Raw genomic sequence first — 17,829 nt, forward strand, 5'->3', positions numbered from 1 at the left:
GCAGGGGAACCGGAAGTGGGGGCGCTGCAGCGGGTGCTGAGGCCGGAGGAGGGACGCGCTGGAGCGGGGCCGCCGGGACTGAGCGAGCGACAGACGCGCGACCCGCCGACGCCGCAGCCGCTTGGGTCCCGCACGGACCCTGTGCCTGAGTGAGTGCATTCCGGGGCTCGGGGAATCGGTGGCTTAGAGGTGGGGGTTGGAAGAGGCTGCTACTTGTTATTGTGAGAGGCCCGCGACCTCCCCTCCCCCACCCTGCCGGCCCCTCCCCCGCGCCACCCCTCCCCCCCCGAGCCTTGGGGTGGCTCCCGCGCTCGCCCCTTCTCGGCTGGCCCGGCGTGGGTTCCCTGGCCGCCCGCTCTGCCCCCCGCACCTCCAGGCCGCTCGCCGCCTCCCTCGGAGCCTTTCCCCAATACCCCACCCCCAAACCTGCTGCCTCCTCGGCCGCCCAGCCGCCCCGCCTCTTCCCGCGGCCGAGCACCGTGGCGGGGCGCGCCGCCCGGCCCGATCCGGCCCTGCCCGTCCCCCGGAGCAGGCCGCCCTGCATCCCCCGCTACCCCGGCCCGGGGCTCGCCGCCTCCAGCCCCATTTCCAGCCACGCTTCTGCCTCGGGTCTCGGCTGTTGCCTTTCCCTCCTTCCCGAGGTTGAACCTCTGACCCTTTTCTCCCCTTTCCTCTGTTTGGGAGGCCGTTAGCGCGGGGTCAGACCCGTTACTGTTTTTTTGACGGAGCACTTTTTCCCACCCGTCAGAAACTTCTCCGTTACCTCCTCTAGTATATTTAAAAATCCATAGGCTGTCACGACTTAGAAGGGCTTATTTCTTAGAGGGCTGTCTAGTCCAGCACCTCATTTTAGAGATGAGGCCCAGCGAGGCTGGTGATTTGCCCAAGGTCAACCAACTAGTTAAACCTACCAATGGACAGGTTTTCTTAGGTGCTTTTTACCTGGTCCATGTCCATGTACCAGATCAGGATCTTCTGGCCTTCAGGTTTGTGATGTACCCGTTGCACGGTGACTCACTATTCTTTCCATACCTCCCAGGCCAGCGTTGCTTTTCATAGTGTGTATACAAACCTTAAGAAAACCAAACACATGAAGCTTTGGCCTCTTTTTAGAGCTTACCCATGGAGAAAGGGAAGACCACCTGGACCCACCCTAAGGCCTCATTTTGTACAGCTTTAAACGGGGGGGGTCATGTTGGGGGAGTGGTAAAGGTATGGAGAAAACACGGGGTATTGCCCCCTTGAGCATCTGAATACGCCTTTGCCTTGGATATGCCTTGTGTCTTTGGATTCTTCTCCTGGGCACATTGTTCTGATATAAAGGTTGCCTCCTTGTGCGGGAGCAGGGGAGGAGTATGAAATCACTGTGCTTTAATGCGTTGGCTTGGGCATTTGATAATAAATTCTGAATGTGCTGGAACCCCGGGACCCATCCACCAGCCCACTGAGGCAGGGTACTAGGGATGAGGCCTGCCTTGGCCTTTAGAATAACCCTGCCAACTCCATCTGAAACAAAATGAAGGGTCTGAGGTCAGAGTGGAAACATTCTGAATCTTTTAATTCTTAGTGCAACTTTCCCCCTCCATCTGTTTCCTGGTTAAACTAAAGAAACATCCAGCTCAGCTTGAGTATTTATAATTCTTTGTTGTTGGAAATGGTTTTTGATTAGACACACACTACACCACGCTGGTATAAGCATTTGGAAATTCTGGTGTTAAGACTGTCATAGTCGGAGTTAAGTAGAGAAGACAGAAAATGCAGGAAAATTGGGAAATGCTGTGCAAGTCACTTACTCCTCATCTTCCCAGAGAACTCATTTTAGTGGACAGTTAAAGCTTCCCTGGAAGAGTATGTCTCCTGATAAATTAATTTCTTCGGACCTTTATTTCCATTCTGTTGGGTTTTTCTAACTGAACATGCTGTTTGTGACCTCAGAAGTTAATGACTTGCTGCACAGAGGCGATTATTATGAATCAGGGAGGTGAGATGGGAGTCAAATCCCTCTCTGTTGCTACTTTTTCTGTTGTTACTAATTACAGCATTCTGAATACTTCTGTGCCACGATATTGCTCTCTTCGTGAGGCAGGAAACCCCAAATCACTCAGATTTTTGTGACCCACCACAGGCTGTTCTCTGGATGGCTCCTGATTGATTATTCATTTTTATTATAAACAGTACACAGTTTTTTTTATCTAACTCCCGAATTATTTGAATCCCCTAAATGCATAGTCCCCAGCTTGGTTCTTCTTTTTTTCTTTTCTTTTCTTTCTTTCTTTTTTTTTTTTAAATCCTTTGGCCTCACCGCATGGCATGTGGGATCTTAGTTCCCTGACCAGGGATTGAACCCACGCCCCCTGTGCGGAGTCTTAACCACTGGATTGTCAGAGAAGTCCCCCTAGTTTGGTTCTTAAAGAGGAGATTACGTGGGTTTGCCCCTCAGTTGTTGTTGTTTTTTTTTTTAACCGCTGTTTAAAAATGTTACCAAGCCATAGGCACAGGTAAAACTGAAAGCTACCTTGTATTGTAAGATTTTGATTTGGCAAAATAATCCAAAATCCAAGTGTCTGAAGGCACAAAGAAACAAATTTTGCTCAGAGGAGGAAGGAGGATGACCTTGTATTCATAGTTAAAGAAGAAAAAGACTAGCTAATTGGGAATATTGTGCTAAATTCTCTCAGTTTTACCTCCCTAGTAACTTGAGATAAGTGACATTTTGTTCCTCAGTTTCTCTGTCCCTACAGCTTTTTCATTTTGCTCATGACAAAATTTAGGACTGAGATGAAAGTGTTTTGCTCAGGGTATCAGAATGCCATTAAATTTGGGTTGTAGTAATAGGATATATAAGTGAATTGACTTAGTAAATTAGAATTTATCATTGTTTCATACAGTCTTTTCTATATAGAGCCTAATGCCCTTTGCTCAAGAGTAATAGGTTTTGGAGGGTAGTATATCACCCTGAGTTCAAATCCCAGCTCTCCCTATCATGGAGCAATTTCCTTAAATCTCCCTGAGCTTCAGTTTTATTTAAATAACAAAGCTCCTAGCACAGTGTCTTGTAAATAGTAAGTTCTTAATAAATCTTTATTGCAGTTATTATTTTTTGATCAGTTGTTTACCTGTTGGAGAAACTCTAAAAATCCATGTCTGTAAATTGAATCATAGATCTAAAGAGATCTTACAGTTTATATAGACCACTGGTCTTGAAAGTAGAGTATGTGTGCTGCCCTGGGATGCATAAGGAGATCCATAGGCATATAGGAAAATATTTAGAACCTCTTTTTACATTCATTCTTTTTTACGTAAAAAAGGAAAAAATTACGAATATTTAATATACAGGTTAACAGCAATTCACATCTAATTTATAAATATACATATATTGAGCAACATTTCAAAAAGATTCTAAAACATTAAAAAATGTTTGAATCCCGCTAATCTGGGCCAGTCTTTATTCATATGCTTTAGTTCACTTTATGCTTTACTAGTAGGTGTTCACCTAGTCTCTGCGGCCCCTTGGGAGGAATCTGCCTTGAGAGGCAGGTCATGTCATTTGCAGTTCTGTTTGTTAGAAATTTGTTTCACTGTACATTGTATCTACTGGCCTTGTCTTCCTATTTGGGGACATGCAGAATAAGCCTAAAGTCCCTTCCTAGTAATCTTCAAATACTTTGACAGCTATTTGTCCCATGATTTCCTCTTCCTCAACCAGTTTTTCTGCAGATTATAAGCATACCTGTTTCTTTCAACGATTTCTGATATGACAGGTTTTCTAATTTCTCACCATCTTGGCTCCTTTCCTTGAAACACCCTCTGGTTTGTCAAAATTCTTAAGTTTTTCAACAAAATCTGAACATGGTGTTCCAAGAACTGAAATGTAGTTGGAGTGCCTGCATTGTGTCTTTAAGTGGTGAGGGATGAATTTGGATACATTTTATTGTGGCGGCACCTCATATGTACAGTTTTGTCATCCTTGTTCTTTTAACAATCCCCAGGAAAAATGGTTTCAATTACATAATCACACAGTGAGAGGGGGGCAGATTATTTTTCTCCTTTTTAGTAGTGATCACTCAGTTAACCCTGTGGCAGTTAACTTTTGCCTCAAAAATACCTAACATGTTAAGAGTTTCTCCAGGTGGGAAAATAAATGAGAAATAGTTGGGTTTTTAAAATCTGTTTTAAAAGTTAGGAAATAGACTTTTTCAATTAGTGAGTGGAAAATGGAGCTGTTTTGTTGCTGTATTTCTTTACATTATATATCTAATTTTGAAATCCAGAAAATGGGAAAAGTTGCTCCTTGTTGGTCTTAAGGACAATAGAGCTTTTTGATCAGCGGGGAAGAAAGTTACTTACTAAAATTAAAATGATTATTAAGTGCCATATCAGATTTAATCTGAATAGCCAGACTTGAATCAAGCATTGAACGTAGACCCCAAGAAACTTTTATATGGAAGATTTAGAATGTTTTATTGGCTAAAAACAAGAAGTTTCTGTGTGGCTATTTGTTTTAACCCTGTAATCCTTTTTTTTTTCTTTTATGTATCTTCTGATTTTTCCACACTTTGCTTAGACAGTGAAACTCCAAACAGATATCATAGTCTGATTGGAACTATATAGGTTCATCTTGCAGTTCTTCCCGATTCCTGCATTTTACATTGATGTTTTTAGCTCCGTGTGGTATGTCATAAGTCTTTTGGGTGAAATGGTTAGATATAGGTCCCCTTTAGGGAGTCAGCGTGAACTGGTTTGTGATCAGTGGGCCAGATGTGACGTAATTGGGGTCAGACAAACCTCATTTCAGTCACTGAACAAAGTACCTAAATTATCTGATCCTCGTTTTCTTCATTTTGCAGTACTTTTGTGAGGATCGGAGGTGGTATGTATAAAGCATAGAGTAGATAGTCCTTCATAGGTAGTTATTATTTTCTGATAGTTGCAAATTTTAGTAATCTAAAGAAATAATACACAGGTTGTGAATGATATTTTACATCTTTAGTCAGATATAGGCTTAACCCTGAGCCCAATTTTTTTTAGACCTAGTGTCATTTGGAACTGATCGAATTTATTTACATAATTAGTGTTAAAATTGTTTGCTTCTGTAATTTATTTTTCATGAAGGTTTGCTTTCATGTTTAGGGTTTGTTACTTTTTGATCCTCAAAAACTACTACCTTGGTAATCCAGGGTGTTTTGTTTACTCAGTGAATACTTATTAAAAGGCTATAACTCAGTCCTCTTTCTGAGAAAGTTTAGTTGTATTTGAGGATGGCAAAGGAAAGAAATAGAGAGTACGGCCTTTTTTTCTATAAGCCACAAAACCCCAGCTTTTTCTCTTTCATCATCCTTTGCATTTTCCAAGTAATCTCTTGAGCCTAATGTCTCTAGTATGTATTCTCCAGAGTTGGTTGAAAACAGTCTGGTTTCTTACTTGTCTTTCTAGAAGATTAGCATTTCTAATTTTCCTGAATTTCACTTATTCCTTCTTCTCCACTATCAGATGCCATATTTAGGTTCGTCGTTAATCAAATTTTTTTTAGTGGATACCTGTCAAAAATAGAAATACCTAGTAAACATTTGTAAAAAACCAATGCCAGGGACTTCCCTGGTGGGCTAGCGGTTATTAACACTCTGCTGCGCTCCCACTGCCGGGGACATGGGTTTGATCCCTGGTCATGGAACTCGATCCAGCATGCTGCGGGGCACTGCCAAAAAAATTAAAAATTAAAAATAATAATAAATAATAAAAATGAAAAAACCACTGCCAAAGCCCATGACTAGTTTTGTCATCATCTGTAATACAGGTATTTGTGTGATGTTTAGTGATCACTGGATTCTAATCGGTGCTGTACTAATTCTTAAGTGTGTAACTCTAGCAGCCTAAAAGGCTCTAATGTAGATGTCATTGAACTTGAAGGGTTTAATTCCTTGTCATTTGGTTCTTACAGTAACATGTATTTATGAAAAATTAATATAGGTGTAAGGTATATACTGATGTAATGCATTGTTCCTGAATGATATTCAAACCTGTCTGGAAGTTTAGTAGTGCTAGATATTTATGGGACTTAGGCAGTCATGTCCTGGACCTCGTCTCTGCTGAAAATAAACTCCAGTTGCATCGTTTCTAGGCAAAACCCAATGAAATTTATTTAATTCTTATTCTTATTTAAAACCTGACATGTAATATTTATGTAAGTGGTAACAAAGAAACATTCCTGTCAGTGAACAAAACATAACATAGACATTTTTTTCCTCAGGTGTAGAATGAGCCAAGGAGACTCAAACCCAGCAGCCATTCCACATGCAGCGGAAGATATTCAAGGAGATGACAGATGGATGTCTCAGGTAAAAGGAGGTGCACATGCGTTATTCACATAGATGAGTCTCTTCAATTTTTAGAGTCTTTTAACCAGAGCTACAATGGGGTGTTTTTAATGGTCAACAAGAATTGATTACTGTAAATAAAAATCTAATGTTAGAGATGTCATTCCTAATCACCATGTGATGTTGGAACTGAGGAATATTTTGAGAGCATGGGCATTGCGTACTGTTAATTTTAATAGATGACAGTGTCTCTACAGTATTCTTTCTTTAAGCTTTTTTAAATTTTGAAGTAATTTCAAAATTATACAAATATTACAAACACTTTAGAAGGAACTTCCTATATCCTTCACCTAGACTTGCACCTTGTTAACATTTTGCCACATCTGCCTAATCATTCTGTCTGTATCTGTACCATTTACCAACTTACAGTTTTTTCTGAATCATTTGAAAGTATGTTGCAGTCATCACAATGCCCCTTTACCCCTAAATATTTGAGTGTGTTTTTTGAAAACAAGAACTTTTTCTTACATAACTACAATACAGTTATTAAAATCAGGAAATTTAACACTGACATTATACTGTTACCTAATCCAAAAACCATATTCAGATTTCTGTAGTTGTCCCAGTAGTGTTGTTTATATCAATTTTCTTCCCAGTCTAGGATCACACATTGCATTTGGTTGTCGTTTCTCTTCATTCTCCTTTAATCAGAAACATTTCTTAGCCTTTGTTTTTCATGACCTTGACCATTTGGAATAGTATAGGCCATTTATTTTGTGAAATGTCCCTCTCTTTTCTCATAATCAAGATTCACATTATACATTTTTGGCAGGAGTATCAGGGAAGTGATGTCTTCAGTGCATCACATAGAAAGCATGTGATGTTGATTTGTCTCATTGATGATAGTAGCTTTGATCACTTGGTTAAGATGGTGTTGGCCTAAACCAATTCTATTTCGTTATAATATGGTCTCACAGGTTCTTATTTTAGTCAAGGGGGTTATAATCCACTGTAATTTTTTTTTTTTTTTTTTTTTTTAAATACACTGTAATTTTGAAACTCATTGTCCAAGGTTTAGCAAGTGGGAATCCCTTCAGGCTCTGGCCCCTTTGCCCTCTCAGTATGTCCCATTGGTTTTTTTTAACACTTTTTTTTTTCAGTATTTGTAGCTTGCTTTTAATAAGTGTTGTCACTTAACAATAACTATATTTAACCTTTATCTGTTTCCAACCGTATTACCTTTTTTTTTAAATACAGATTACTTTATTAATTTTACTTTTTTTTTTTTTTTAAAGCAACACAAGTGGACTTTTTTTTTTTTTTTTAAGGGAACGCTATTTATTTATTTATTTATTTATTTTGGCTGTGTTGGGTCTTCGTTTCTGTGTGAGGGCTTTCTCTAGTTGCGATGAGCGGAGGCCACTCTTCATTGTGGTGTGCGGGCCTCTCACTGTCGTGGCCTCTCTTGTTGGGGAGCACAAGCTCCAGATGCGCAGGCTCAGTAGTTGTGGCTCACAGGCCTAGTTGCTCCGCGGCATGTGGGATCTTCCCAGACCAGGGCTCGAACCTGTTGTCCCCTGCATTGGCAGGCAGATTCTCAACCGCTGCGCCACCAGGGAAGCCCCGTATTACCTTTTGAACTAACAAGTTCTATATGATTTTAAGTCCCCAGAGTTTCCTGTTTTAGTATTTAGTGATTCTCTTTATACTCTTCATAGTTGTATTCTCTTTCTGTTTTGGTCGTCTCAGACTTAAAAATCAGTCTTTCAACTAGCTTATTTATTTATTTATTTATTTATTTATTTATTTATTTATTTATGGCTGTGCTGGGTCTTCGTTTCTGTGCGAGGACTTTCTCTAGTTGTGGCAAGCGGGGGCCACTCATCATCGCGGTGTGTGGGCCTCTCACTATCGCGGCCTCTCTTGTTGCGGAGCACAGGCTCCAGACGCGCAGGCTCAGTAATTGTGGCTCACGGGCCTAGTCGCTCCGCGGTATGTGGGATCTTCCCGGACCAGGGCTCGAACCCGTGTCGCCTGCATTGGCAGGCAGATTCTCAACCACTGCGCCACCAGGGAAGCCCCTAACTAGCTTATTTTGAGTGGTAGTTTTTTGTTTTTTGGATTTTTTTAAATTTTTTAATTTATTTATTTATGGCTGTGTTGGGTCTTCGTTTCTGTGCGAGGGCTTTCTCTAGTTGTGGCAAGCGGGGGCCACTCATCATCGCGGTGTGTGGGCCTCTCACTATCGCGGCCTCTCTTGTTGCGGAGGACAGGCTCCAGACGCGCAGGCTCAGTAATTGTGGCTCACGGGCCTAGTTGCTCCGCGGCATGTGGGATCTTCCCAGACCAGGGCTCAAACCCGTGTCGCCTGCATTGGCAGGCAGATTCTCAACCACTGCGCCACCAGGGAAGCCCTGAGTGGTAGTTTTTTATTTTGACTGCTCTGCTATGGATCAATTACGTGATTATTCTTTCTTAATCTTCCTCACTTGTTTATATCTTTAAAAAAGTATTATGAAATATTTTGAGCATCTGTGTATTTGCTACTCACCCTAAAAAAATAAAACATTGCTAAAAGAATTGCTGTTCCCTGTATACCCCTCATTGATCACATTTCTTTCTCTTTCCTACCTCCCCACCCCCAAGCCAGTAATTTCATGTATTTACATACTACATATATAATCTCTAAACAATATAGTTAGTATTTTTGCACTTTTTTTTATTAATTAATTAATTTATTTATATTTGGCTGTGTTGGGTCTTCATTGCTGCATGCGGGCTTTCTCTAGTTGCGGTGAGCGGGGGCTAATCTTCGTTGCGGTGTGCAGGCTTCTCATTGTGGTGGCTTCTCGTTGCGGAGCGTGGGCTCTAGGCGCGCAGGCTTCAGTAGTTGTGGCACACAGGCTCAGTAGGTGTGGCTTGCGGGCTCTGGAGCGCAGGCTCAGTAGTTGTGGCTCACGGGCCCAGTTGCTCCGCGGCATGTGGGATCTTCCCAGACCAGGGCTCGAACCCGTGTCCCCTGCATTGGCAGGTGGATCCTTAACCACTGCGCCACCAAGGAAGTCCCTTTTTGCACGTTTTTAAACTGTAAATAGTATCTTTCTGAATGTATTTTTTTCTGCAGTAATCATACATATTAAAAATATAGCTGTAGTTTATTCATTTTTTTCTCTTCAAGTAGTATTCAATTATTTTATATGAAAATACCACAGTGGGTTGTCTGTTATCTCATTGATGTGCATTTAGGTCATTTATAAGTTTACTAAAAGTAGTAACTAAGACTAGATGCCTTTGTTGTTTCTGGCGTAAATTAGAAAACTTTAAATGATTAGCACTGACTAGGAAAAAATTAGTCAAATGGAAGAAAAACAGATATGAATATTTAAATTTTTTTGAAAACTTGTATAATATGGAAGGACTAACTTATATTAAAATATATTATATACCTAGATCTTGGTTTTTAAATACAGTTCTCCAATGAAAGGAATCCGGGCTCCTTGGAGAAATGATTGATTCTATAGCTGGAGCAAAGAAAATAAAAATATGGGCCTGTAGCATCTTGTAGTGCAAGAAATCAAGAAACTACTCAAAAAAGAAAAGGAAAAAAAAAGATGGATGGCAGGCATATCACTGAAGTGATGGGTCCCCAGTACATCACATAGAATACATGCGGTATTGGTTTGTCTCATTGACGATACTAACTTTGACCACCTGAAAGACCTGAAAGAGCCCCCAGAGTGCAACGTTGAACATTTTGAGCAGTGTAACAAATGATGGTATTACTGGTTTATAACTGAAAGAATAAAATAAGTGTTCATTAATCCATTCTGCTATAAATAAATGAGTGGATGAATAAATAAATAGGGGAGAAGGGCTAAATCTTCATTACAGAATAATTTTAATTAATAAATGTAGAAGTAAAGAGGGAAAAGAAAATCCTGGATAGAACACTGCAGTAATAATTACTGTAGGCAAGATCCATTGATGAATACTAACATTAGTGGACACAACTTTAAGGAGAAACGGTATATTTGCCTAGCCTTAGAGTATCTCCCTGTAAATTACTTTGGTGGTTCTAACATACGCCCACATATTTTTTGATACCCCTCCCTCTAGGAGTTGGAGCTGAATTTAGTGTCTTGCTTCTAACATACAGAGTATGGAAGGGAAAATAATAACTTGATAGTGGAGAAAACTGGCAAACACCACCTTACCCAAATGATCAATATTAACATCACCAGTAATAAGTCATGTTCCCTGATATGATACAACAAGGGCACATCACCTCTGTGGTAGTCTTCCCCAAAAATCCATAACCTCACCCTATTCATGGGAAAACATCAGACAGACCCAAATTGAGGGACTGTCTACAGAACACCTTACCGCAACTAAATGTGTCAGGTCATGAAAGACAAGGAAAGACCAAGAGACTGTCCCATATTGGAAGAGTTAAAGGAGATGTATAGATTAAATGCAATGTGATATCCTGATTGATTCAGGAAATGGACGTTAGTGGAAAAATTAGTGAGATCTGAATAAACTTTATTTTAGTTGATAGTATTCCCTAATGTTAATTTCTTAGGTTTGACAAATGTACCATGCTTATATAAGATGCTAACATTGAGGGCTTCCCTGGTGGCGCAGTGGTTAAGAATCTGCCTGCCAATGCAGGGGACACAGGTTCGAGCCCTGGTCCGGGAAGATCCCACATGCTGCGGAGCAACTAAGCCAGTGCGCCACAACTGTTCTCTAGAGCCTGCGAGCCACAACTACTGAGCCTGCATGCTACAACTAATGAAGCCTGTGTGCCTAGATCCCGTGCTCCCCAACAAGAGAAGCCACTGCAGTGGGAAGCCCATGCACCACAGTGAAGAGTAGTCCCCGCTCACTGCAACTAGAGAAAGCCCGCGCACAGCAACAAAGACCCAACGCAGCCAAAAATAAATAAATAAATAAAAAGTAAATAAAATTAAAAAAAAAAATCCTTACACCTGAAAGTTCTGTTTTTAAAAAATAAAATAAAATAAAAGATGCTAACATTGAAAGAAGCTGAGTTAGGGATATATGCAAATACTCTACAATCTTTGCAGGTCTTCTGTAGATAAATTATTTAGAAACAAAACATTAAAAGAAAAGCAGTCATGATTAAAATAAGTATTGAAGTGATACTCAATACTACTTACGGAGTATTGCTAAAATATCCATCCCTATTCTAGACTTAAGTACCACATATCAAGAAGTACCTGGAACAGATGAACATGTCCACCACCACCACAGGAATGCAGTCAACAAAATCCAGACTATGGGAGAGTCTATAGGTCAGACAGCCATATTCCTTAAAAAAAAAGTTTGGAAGGTGGTCGCAGAGGGAGGGGAAACCTATAGATTAAAAGGGATTTAAGAGACAAATTGTCTGGATCCTGATTTTAAAAAACAAATCATAAAATAAAATTTTGTGACATTGAATTTGAATACTCACTAGTTATTTGTTGATATTAAAGGATTACTATTAATTTTAGAGGGATAGAACTGGTATTGTGGTTATATATATTTTTAATCTTTTAAGAGCTACATGTTGAAATATTTATACATGAAATGCTATACCCTCAGTTTGCTTCAAAATAATCTAAGAATGGGGTGGGGCAGTAGTTTCTGGAATGTTGAAATCATAGTGACCGTAAATTAGATGATTGCTGTATCTGGTGATGGATACACAGAGATCCATTGTGTTATTCTCTCTGCTTTCCTGTACGCTTGATATTTTCCATAATCGTAAGTTTTTTTTAAGGGTGATATTAAAAGACTTGACTGTAGGCAAATTTAATAACAATTCGTATCAAAACGTTAACCACCTAAAGAAGGCTTAGCAGCAGACTGACAGAAATATTTGCAGTAAATATTACAGATGAAGTATTGATATTTTTTGTTGTATTATCAATAAAAATATCCTCAAATATACTAGATAAGTGTCTCAATGAGCATGACAGGAGCTTTAACTTTTTGTTTCCAAAAAGTACAGATTAAAACAATGGGAAAAGAAAGGAGGGAGAGAAAAATGTTAATAACCCGTGCAGGTGCAAGTATAGTAAAATGAGTTCTGATACATTGCTGGTGTCAGAATAGATATAGCCAGTAGCCATTTTGTTAGTAATTTGGAAGTATTTCCAAGATCCATGAAAGTGTTAATCCCCTTTGCCCTAAAAATTCCCAAACTGTAAAAGAAAATGTGTGTGTGTGTGTGTGTGTGTGTAAGTTTCTTCATCTCAGTCAATAGGAGGCTTCTGGCAAATCTGTCATTAGGATAAAGAGCTAAAAAAAATGAATGTGCCACTGGATGCATCCAGTAGGATATTAAGTGGTGTTAAAAATTATGGTTATAGGGAATTCCCTGGCGGTCCGGTGGTTAAGACTCCGTGCTCTCACTGCCGAGGGCCCGGGTTCAGTCCCGGGTGGGGAACTCAGATCCTGCAAGCTGTGTGGCGCTGCCAAATAAATAAATAAATGAAGATTTTTAAAAAAAATTACACGATAGGGGCTTCCCTGGTGGTGCAGTGGTTGAGAATCTGTCTGCCAGTGCAGGGGACACGGGTTCGAGCCCTGGTCTGGGAGGATCCCACATGCCGCGGAGCAGCTGGGCCCGTGAGCCACAATTACTGAGCCTGCGTGTCTGGAGCCTGTGCTCTGCAACAAGAGAGGCCGCGACAGTGAGAGGCCCACGCACTGCAATGAAGAGTGGCCCCCGCTTGCCACAACTAGAGAAAGCCCTCACACAGAAACGAAGACCCAACACAGCCAAAAATAAAATAAATAAATAAAATTTAAAAAAAAAAAACTGCTAAAACAAAAAAATTACATGATAAACTTTTTTTAAAAATTATAGTTATGAAAATCATGTAGCTACATAGAAAAATATTTCTAATGTTAATGCAGTTATAATGGCTGTTCTTTATTGAGTACCTACTGGGTGGCAGCCAGAAGCTGGGCCCCTTTTATAGAACTCTCATCTTCACAACTCTAAAACAGAGTTGCCAGCAGATGTGTAAAACAAAACTCGGGGTTATGTACTTGCTTAAGGTCACTGCACTAGAAAGTAGATAAGCTAGACTTCGAACATAGGTTTTTCTGTCCCCAAAGCTATTGTGCCTTAAGGAGATATACATACGTTTCAACTGTGTTGCAGGGGGATGTGAAAAAATAATGAGAAAAAAATACCCTAAAATGTTAATAGGTACTGGGTTAAAATGGTAGGATTATAGATGTTTTGCTTTGATCTTTTCTGTTTTTCCAAGCTCATTGCAACTACTTTTATACTTAAAAAGAAAATTTAGAGCACTTAAACCTTTAGAACAGCAGAGCTTAAATTCCATGACATTCTTTTTTTTTTGTTGTTAGTTTCTGCTTTATAACAAAGTGAATCAGTTATACATATACATATGTTCCCATATCTCTTCCCTCTTGCATCTCCCTCCCTCCCACCCTCCCTATCCCACCCCTCTAGGTGGTCACAAACCACCTAGCTGATCTCCCTGTGCTATGTGGCTGCTTCCCACTAGCTACCTATTTTACATTTGGTAGTGTATATATGTCCATGACACTCTCTCACCCTGTCACATCTCACCCCTCCCCCTCCCCGTATCCTCAAGTCCATTCTCTAGTAGGTCCATGACATTCTTTAAACATAAGCTGTTTTGTTGGTATTGAGAGGTAGTTGGCACTTTAGCATACACAGTAGAGAGACGATGTGATGTGAAAGAGCACCTACTCAATAAAACTAGCTAAAGTTTTATTCTTGCTCATCTTATCCCTTCAGTTTAAAAATACTTATTGAAACAATAGTAATTTTTAAAAATTGTTTACACAAGACATGGACCCAAGAGAAAAGAAAAAGTTATCCCAAATCCTGTCACTGTAAAAGAGATGTCTTAATCAATTGTCAAATTATTTCCAGAAATATTTTTGTATTTTCACTAATAGCAGTGAAATATCTCAGTTTCACCACAGTGTCATCTGCACTTGTATTATCAGCAGAAATACTTAAATAGTAATTCCATCTTAATTAATTCCTAGGGGAAGCATAATTGAATGTAGAGTTTGAGAAAAAGAAACAGTATTCAGACCTTTCCCTAGAACTGGGTTAGAGACCTGCTAAAGCATCATGTTAATTTGTTTCAGGGATGAATATAAAAATTGAAGCTATGTCCTTCAGTTTAGCATCAATGGGTGAAATCTTTTTAAAGGTGTCATATGCCTTAAGAGCAAAGAGAAGCATGCCAGGGCTAGGTCACCCCTGCTTAGAAACTTGAATTAGACTGAAAAAGCCTGAGTCCCAGTTTGCCAACATCTCACATTTAGAGGTTAGCAGACATTTTCAAAGGCCATATTAAAATCATTCAAATGAAGTGCATGCCTTTTGATTGGATCCTAGTTCAAAAAATAGATACATATAATACTTTTGGAACAATTGTGTGAAGATTAAATGTTAGATTTATGGGATTATTGTTTATTTTCTTAGATGTGATAATAGTTCTGTGGTTTTATAGGAGACTGTCCTTATGCTTACGAGATGCATGCGAAATATTTAAAGGTGAAGAATCACAATGTTTGCAGCTTACCCTCAAATGATTCAGCAAACACACACAGATAAAGCAAATGTGGGAAAATGTTATTGTTGAATGTAGATGAGTGTGTACAGGTGTTCATTATATTACGTCAGCTTTAAGTATATCTGAAATTTTCTTTAAAAGAGTTGGAGGAAAAGGTAAGCTTTTAAAAAAACATGAACGCATTTTTCTGTTCTGGTTTTCAGAAGGGCCCAGGAGTTAATAGCAGATTGAGAGGAATCAGCTTTAGGGACAGACCAAATAGAATGTTTAACAACAGAGTAACTGGTTGGACGACTGTTTGTCTAGGCCAAGAAATCTCACAGGGAAAAATGCCAGTTTCTGATTGTTCTTTCTTCTTCACACCAGCACAACAGATTTGTCCTGGACTGCAAAGACAAAGAGCCAGATGTCCTGTTCGTGGGGGACTCCATGGTGCAGTTGATGCAGCAGTATGAGGTAAGGTGCAGGGGTGAGGGTGGTCCATGCTGCTCATATCAACACATTCATTGATAACAGACTTGCATTCATTCCACTCTAGTTCAGAGTAGAAGGGAAGTCAGACCTACCTGATGGGATTCTTTGTGCCATCAAGCATGATGAGACAAAGGAAAAAATACAACATTATTTATAACTAAGCTCCCTTTTTTGCCTTGGCTTCCAAGAAGCTTCACATTATATTTGTTTATATTTGTCCTAGTCATGATTTTCAATTCTTATTTGTATTTTACTATTTTCTTATTTGTATATGCTCATTGAGGTTTGTCTTAGTCATGATTCTCAGTTCTTATTATTTGTGTTTACCATTTTTATATTTTATATATTTTTGTAGTGAACTGTTTTGAATCTTTTTGAGGTTAGACATTCTCCCAAGGGAAATTTAAAAGAAAAGATAGCTTTATATCTTTTTGGCTCAAGCACTCTAAATTTTTTCATCTCATGTTTCTACTTCACCCTATTCCTTTAAATGGTTGAATAAAGGGAAAGGAGAGTTTATTGAGTTGGCAGCTTAATTATAAATGTTGGTACCTAAGTGGCATCAGGTTGAGCTGTGACTTAGGTCTTGAGCTGAGATCTAAAGCTGCACTGAAAACTGAGTTACACAATGGCATCTTCAAAGCCCTTTCAGCAGTTGGTAGAATACCACTTGCAGTGTTACATTTGAATACAGAAAAGGGAAACTTATTTCAGATGCCTCACAACACATTGCAATTGAGGGATTTTATTTTCCACTAATTTCAGCTTAAATAAATCAAGTTTTTCTCTTTTCAGATATGGCGAGAGCTTTTTTCCCCACTTCATGCACTGAATTTTGGAATTGGGGGAGATACAACAAGACATGTTTTATGGAGACTAAAGAATGGAGAACTGGAGAATATTAAACCTAAGGTGAAATGAAACTTATTATTTTTTTTTTTAAAGAATATCCTTAATCTTGAGTCTTTTGCAGATAGTTAAATTGTCAGAAACTGGTAGTAAAAAAAAAAATTGCTTCTTTAAAGCATTATTTCACTGTTGTTCTTTGCTTCGTGCCCCTTTAAGTTAAATGATATTGTTTAAGAACATTCCACATACATGCTTAATTAAGAATCAATGTATTGCTTGCTTGGTTTGTACTTGTAATTGTTATAATTATCTTCTGCTGTAGGAAGAGATTTGATGCTAATAAGGTATGCTATTCTGTTGACCTGAGGCAGTATGAGGGGGAATGTGCTCAGAGGTGGGCCGTGGGAGCAGGGCTATGATTCACTTGAGGAGGTAATTTTGGATCCATTTAAACATATAAACAGGTTGGTAATCAAGGCCTCCAGGTTCTTCTGAAGAAAATTTGAAGCAGATGTGAACAAATGTTCAGCCCGAACATGTACCCAGTGCCTTATAGCATTATCAACATCCTGAGTTGGCACACTGCATATAAATTTTTTCAACCCCAAACAACAAAAAGAAAACAAAGCTGAGCCATTGATAACAGTCGCTGTAGTTGGAAGTATTTTATTTTTGCCTTTCTAACAGAAAAACTCATGCATATTCCTTTCTTTTGTGACAGGTGGAAATTACTTTGGGCTACATAGTAAGATGTATGTCTCTAGGTGATAGCCACCTTGTAAAATTATTTTTTTAAAGAGAAAAACTTTCAAAAACTATATCCAGCCTCCACCCCACTGATTCTTTTCCTTGAGTAGAACTGTGTATTTATACCCACTACACTCCCTTGGGTACTTTTATTTTTATTTTTTCTAGAAGGTACTTTTACTAAGGGAGTCTTATGATGTTGCAAGTATTTTCCCCCATGTTTCTTAGATTTCACTCTCTTTTTTTTTTTTCTTTTTTGACTTGCAGTGGTTTTATTTTTATACAGTTGAATTTATTATCTTTTTTGTATAGCTTCTGGATTTTAAGAGATTAGCTTCCAACTCCACATAAAAGAATTTTCTCATCTCTTCCTAGTACAGTTTTCCCACTTAAGTGTTTTTCTGTTTGGAATTTATCCCGATGTATATGAGGCATACATTAATATTTTAAGATGGCTGCCCCGTTGAAGTTACTAATACCATTTGAGAAGTTCATCTTTCCTTCTTTGATTTTTTAAAAAATTTATTTATTTTATTTATTTATTCTTGGCTGTGTTGGGTCTTCGTTGCGGCGGGTGGGCTTTCTCTAGTTGCGGCGAGCGGGGACTACTCTTTATTGTGGTGCACGGGCTTCTCATTGCGGTGGCTTCTCTTGTTGCAGAGCGCAGGCTCTAGGCGTGCGGGCTTCAGTAGTTGTGGCTTGTGGGCTCTAGAGCACAGGCTCAGTAGTCGTGGTGCATGGCCTTAGTTGCTCCGCAGCATGTGGGATCTTCCCAGACCAGGGCTCAAACCCGTGTCCCCCGCATTGGCAGGCGGATTCTCAACCAGTGCGCCACCAGGGAA

General features: G+C 39.4%; 1 protein-coding gene and 1 long non-coding RNA gene across 3 annotated transcripts in view; one reads left to right on the forward strand and one right to left on the reverse strand.

Annotated features, from left to right (window-relative positions):
- The window catches only part of LOC309604814, a 44,571-nt gene extending 44,179 nt beyond the window's left edge, over positions 1-392 (reverse strand). Inside the window, exon 1 of one of the 2 annotated variants that reach the window (XR_014231061.1) lies at positions 371-387. This is a non-coding gene — a long non-coding RNA (uncharacterized lncRNA). Of the gene's footprint in view, positions 1-370 lie in introns of both variants that reach the window. The other variant, XR_014231064.1, reaches the window with a different exon arrangement.
- Positions 1-17,829, forward strand: part of PAFAH1B2 (platelet activating factor acetylhydrolase 1b catalytic subunit 2) — a 24,867-nt gene continuing 7,038 nt past the window's right edge. The window contains exons 1-4 of the mRNA XM_082339784.1: positions 1-149; positions 6,248-6,335; positions 15,284-15,373; positions 16,187-16,303. Of these exons, the coding sequence (XP_082195910.1) occupies positions 6,255-6,335; positions 15,284-15,373; positions 16,187-16,303 (288 nt within the window). The 5' untranslated portion in view covers positions 1-149; positions 6,248-6,254. The remainder of the gene's footprint in view (positions 150-6,247; positions 6,336-15,283; positions 15,374-16,186; positions 16,304-17,829) is intronic.

This window comes from Balaenoptera borealis (genome assembly GCF_965194805.1).
Source record: "Balaenoptera borealis genome assembly, chromosome: 11".
Classification (NCBI taxonomy): Eukaryota; Metazoa; Chordata; class Mammalia; order Artiodactyla; family Balaenopteridae; genus Balaenoptera; species Balaenoptera borealis.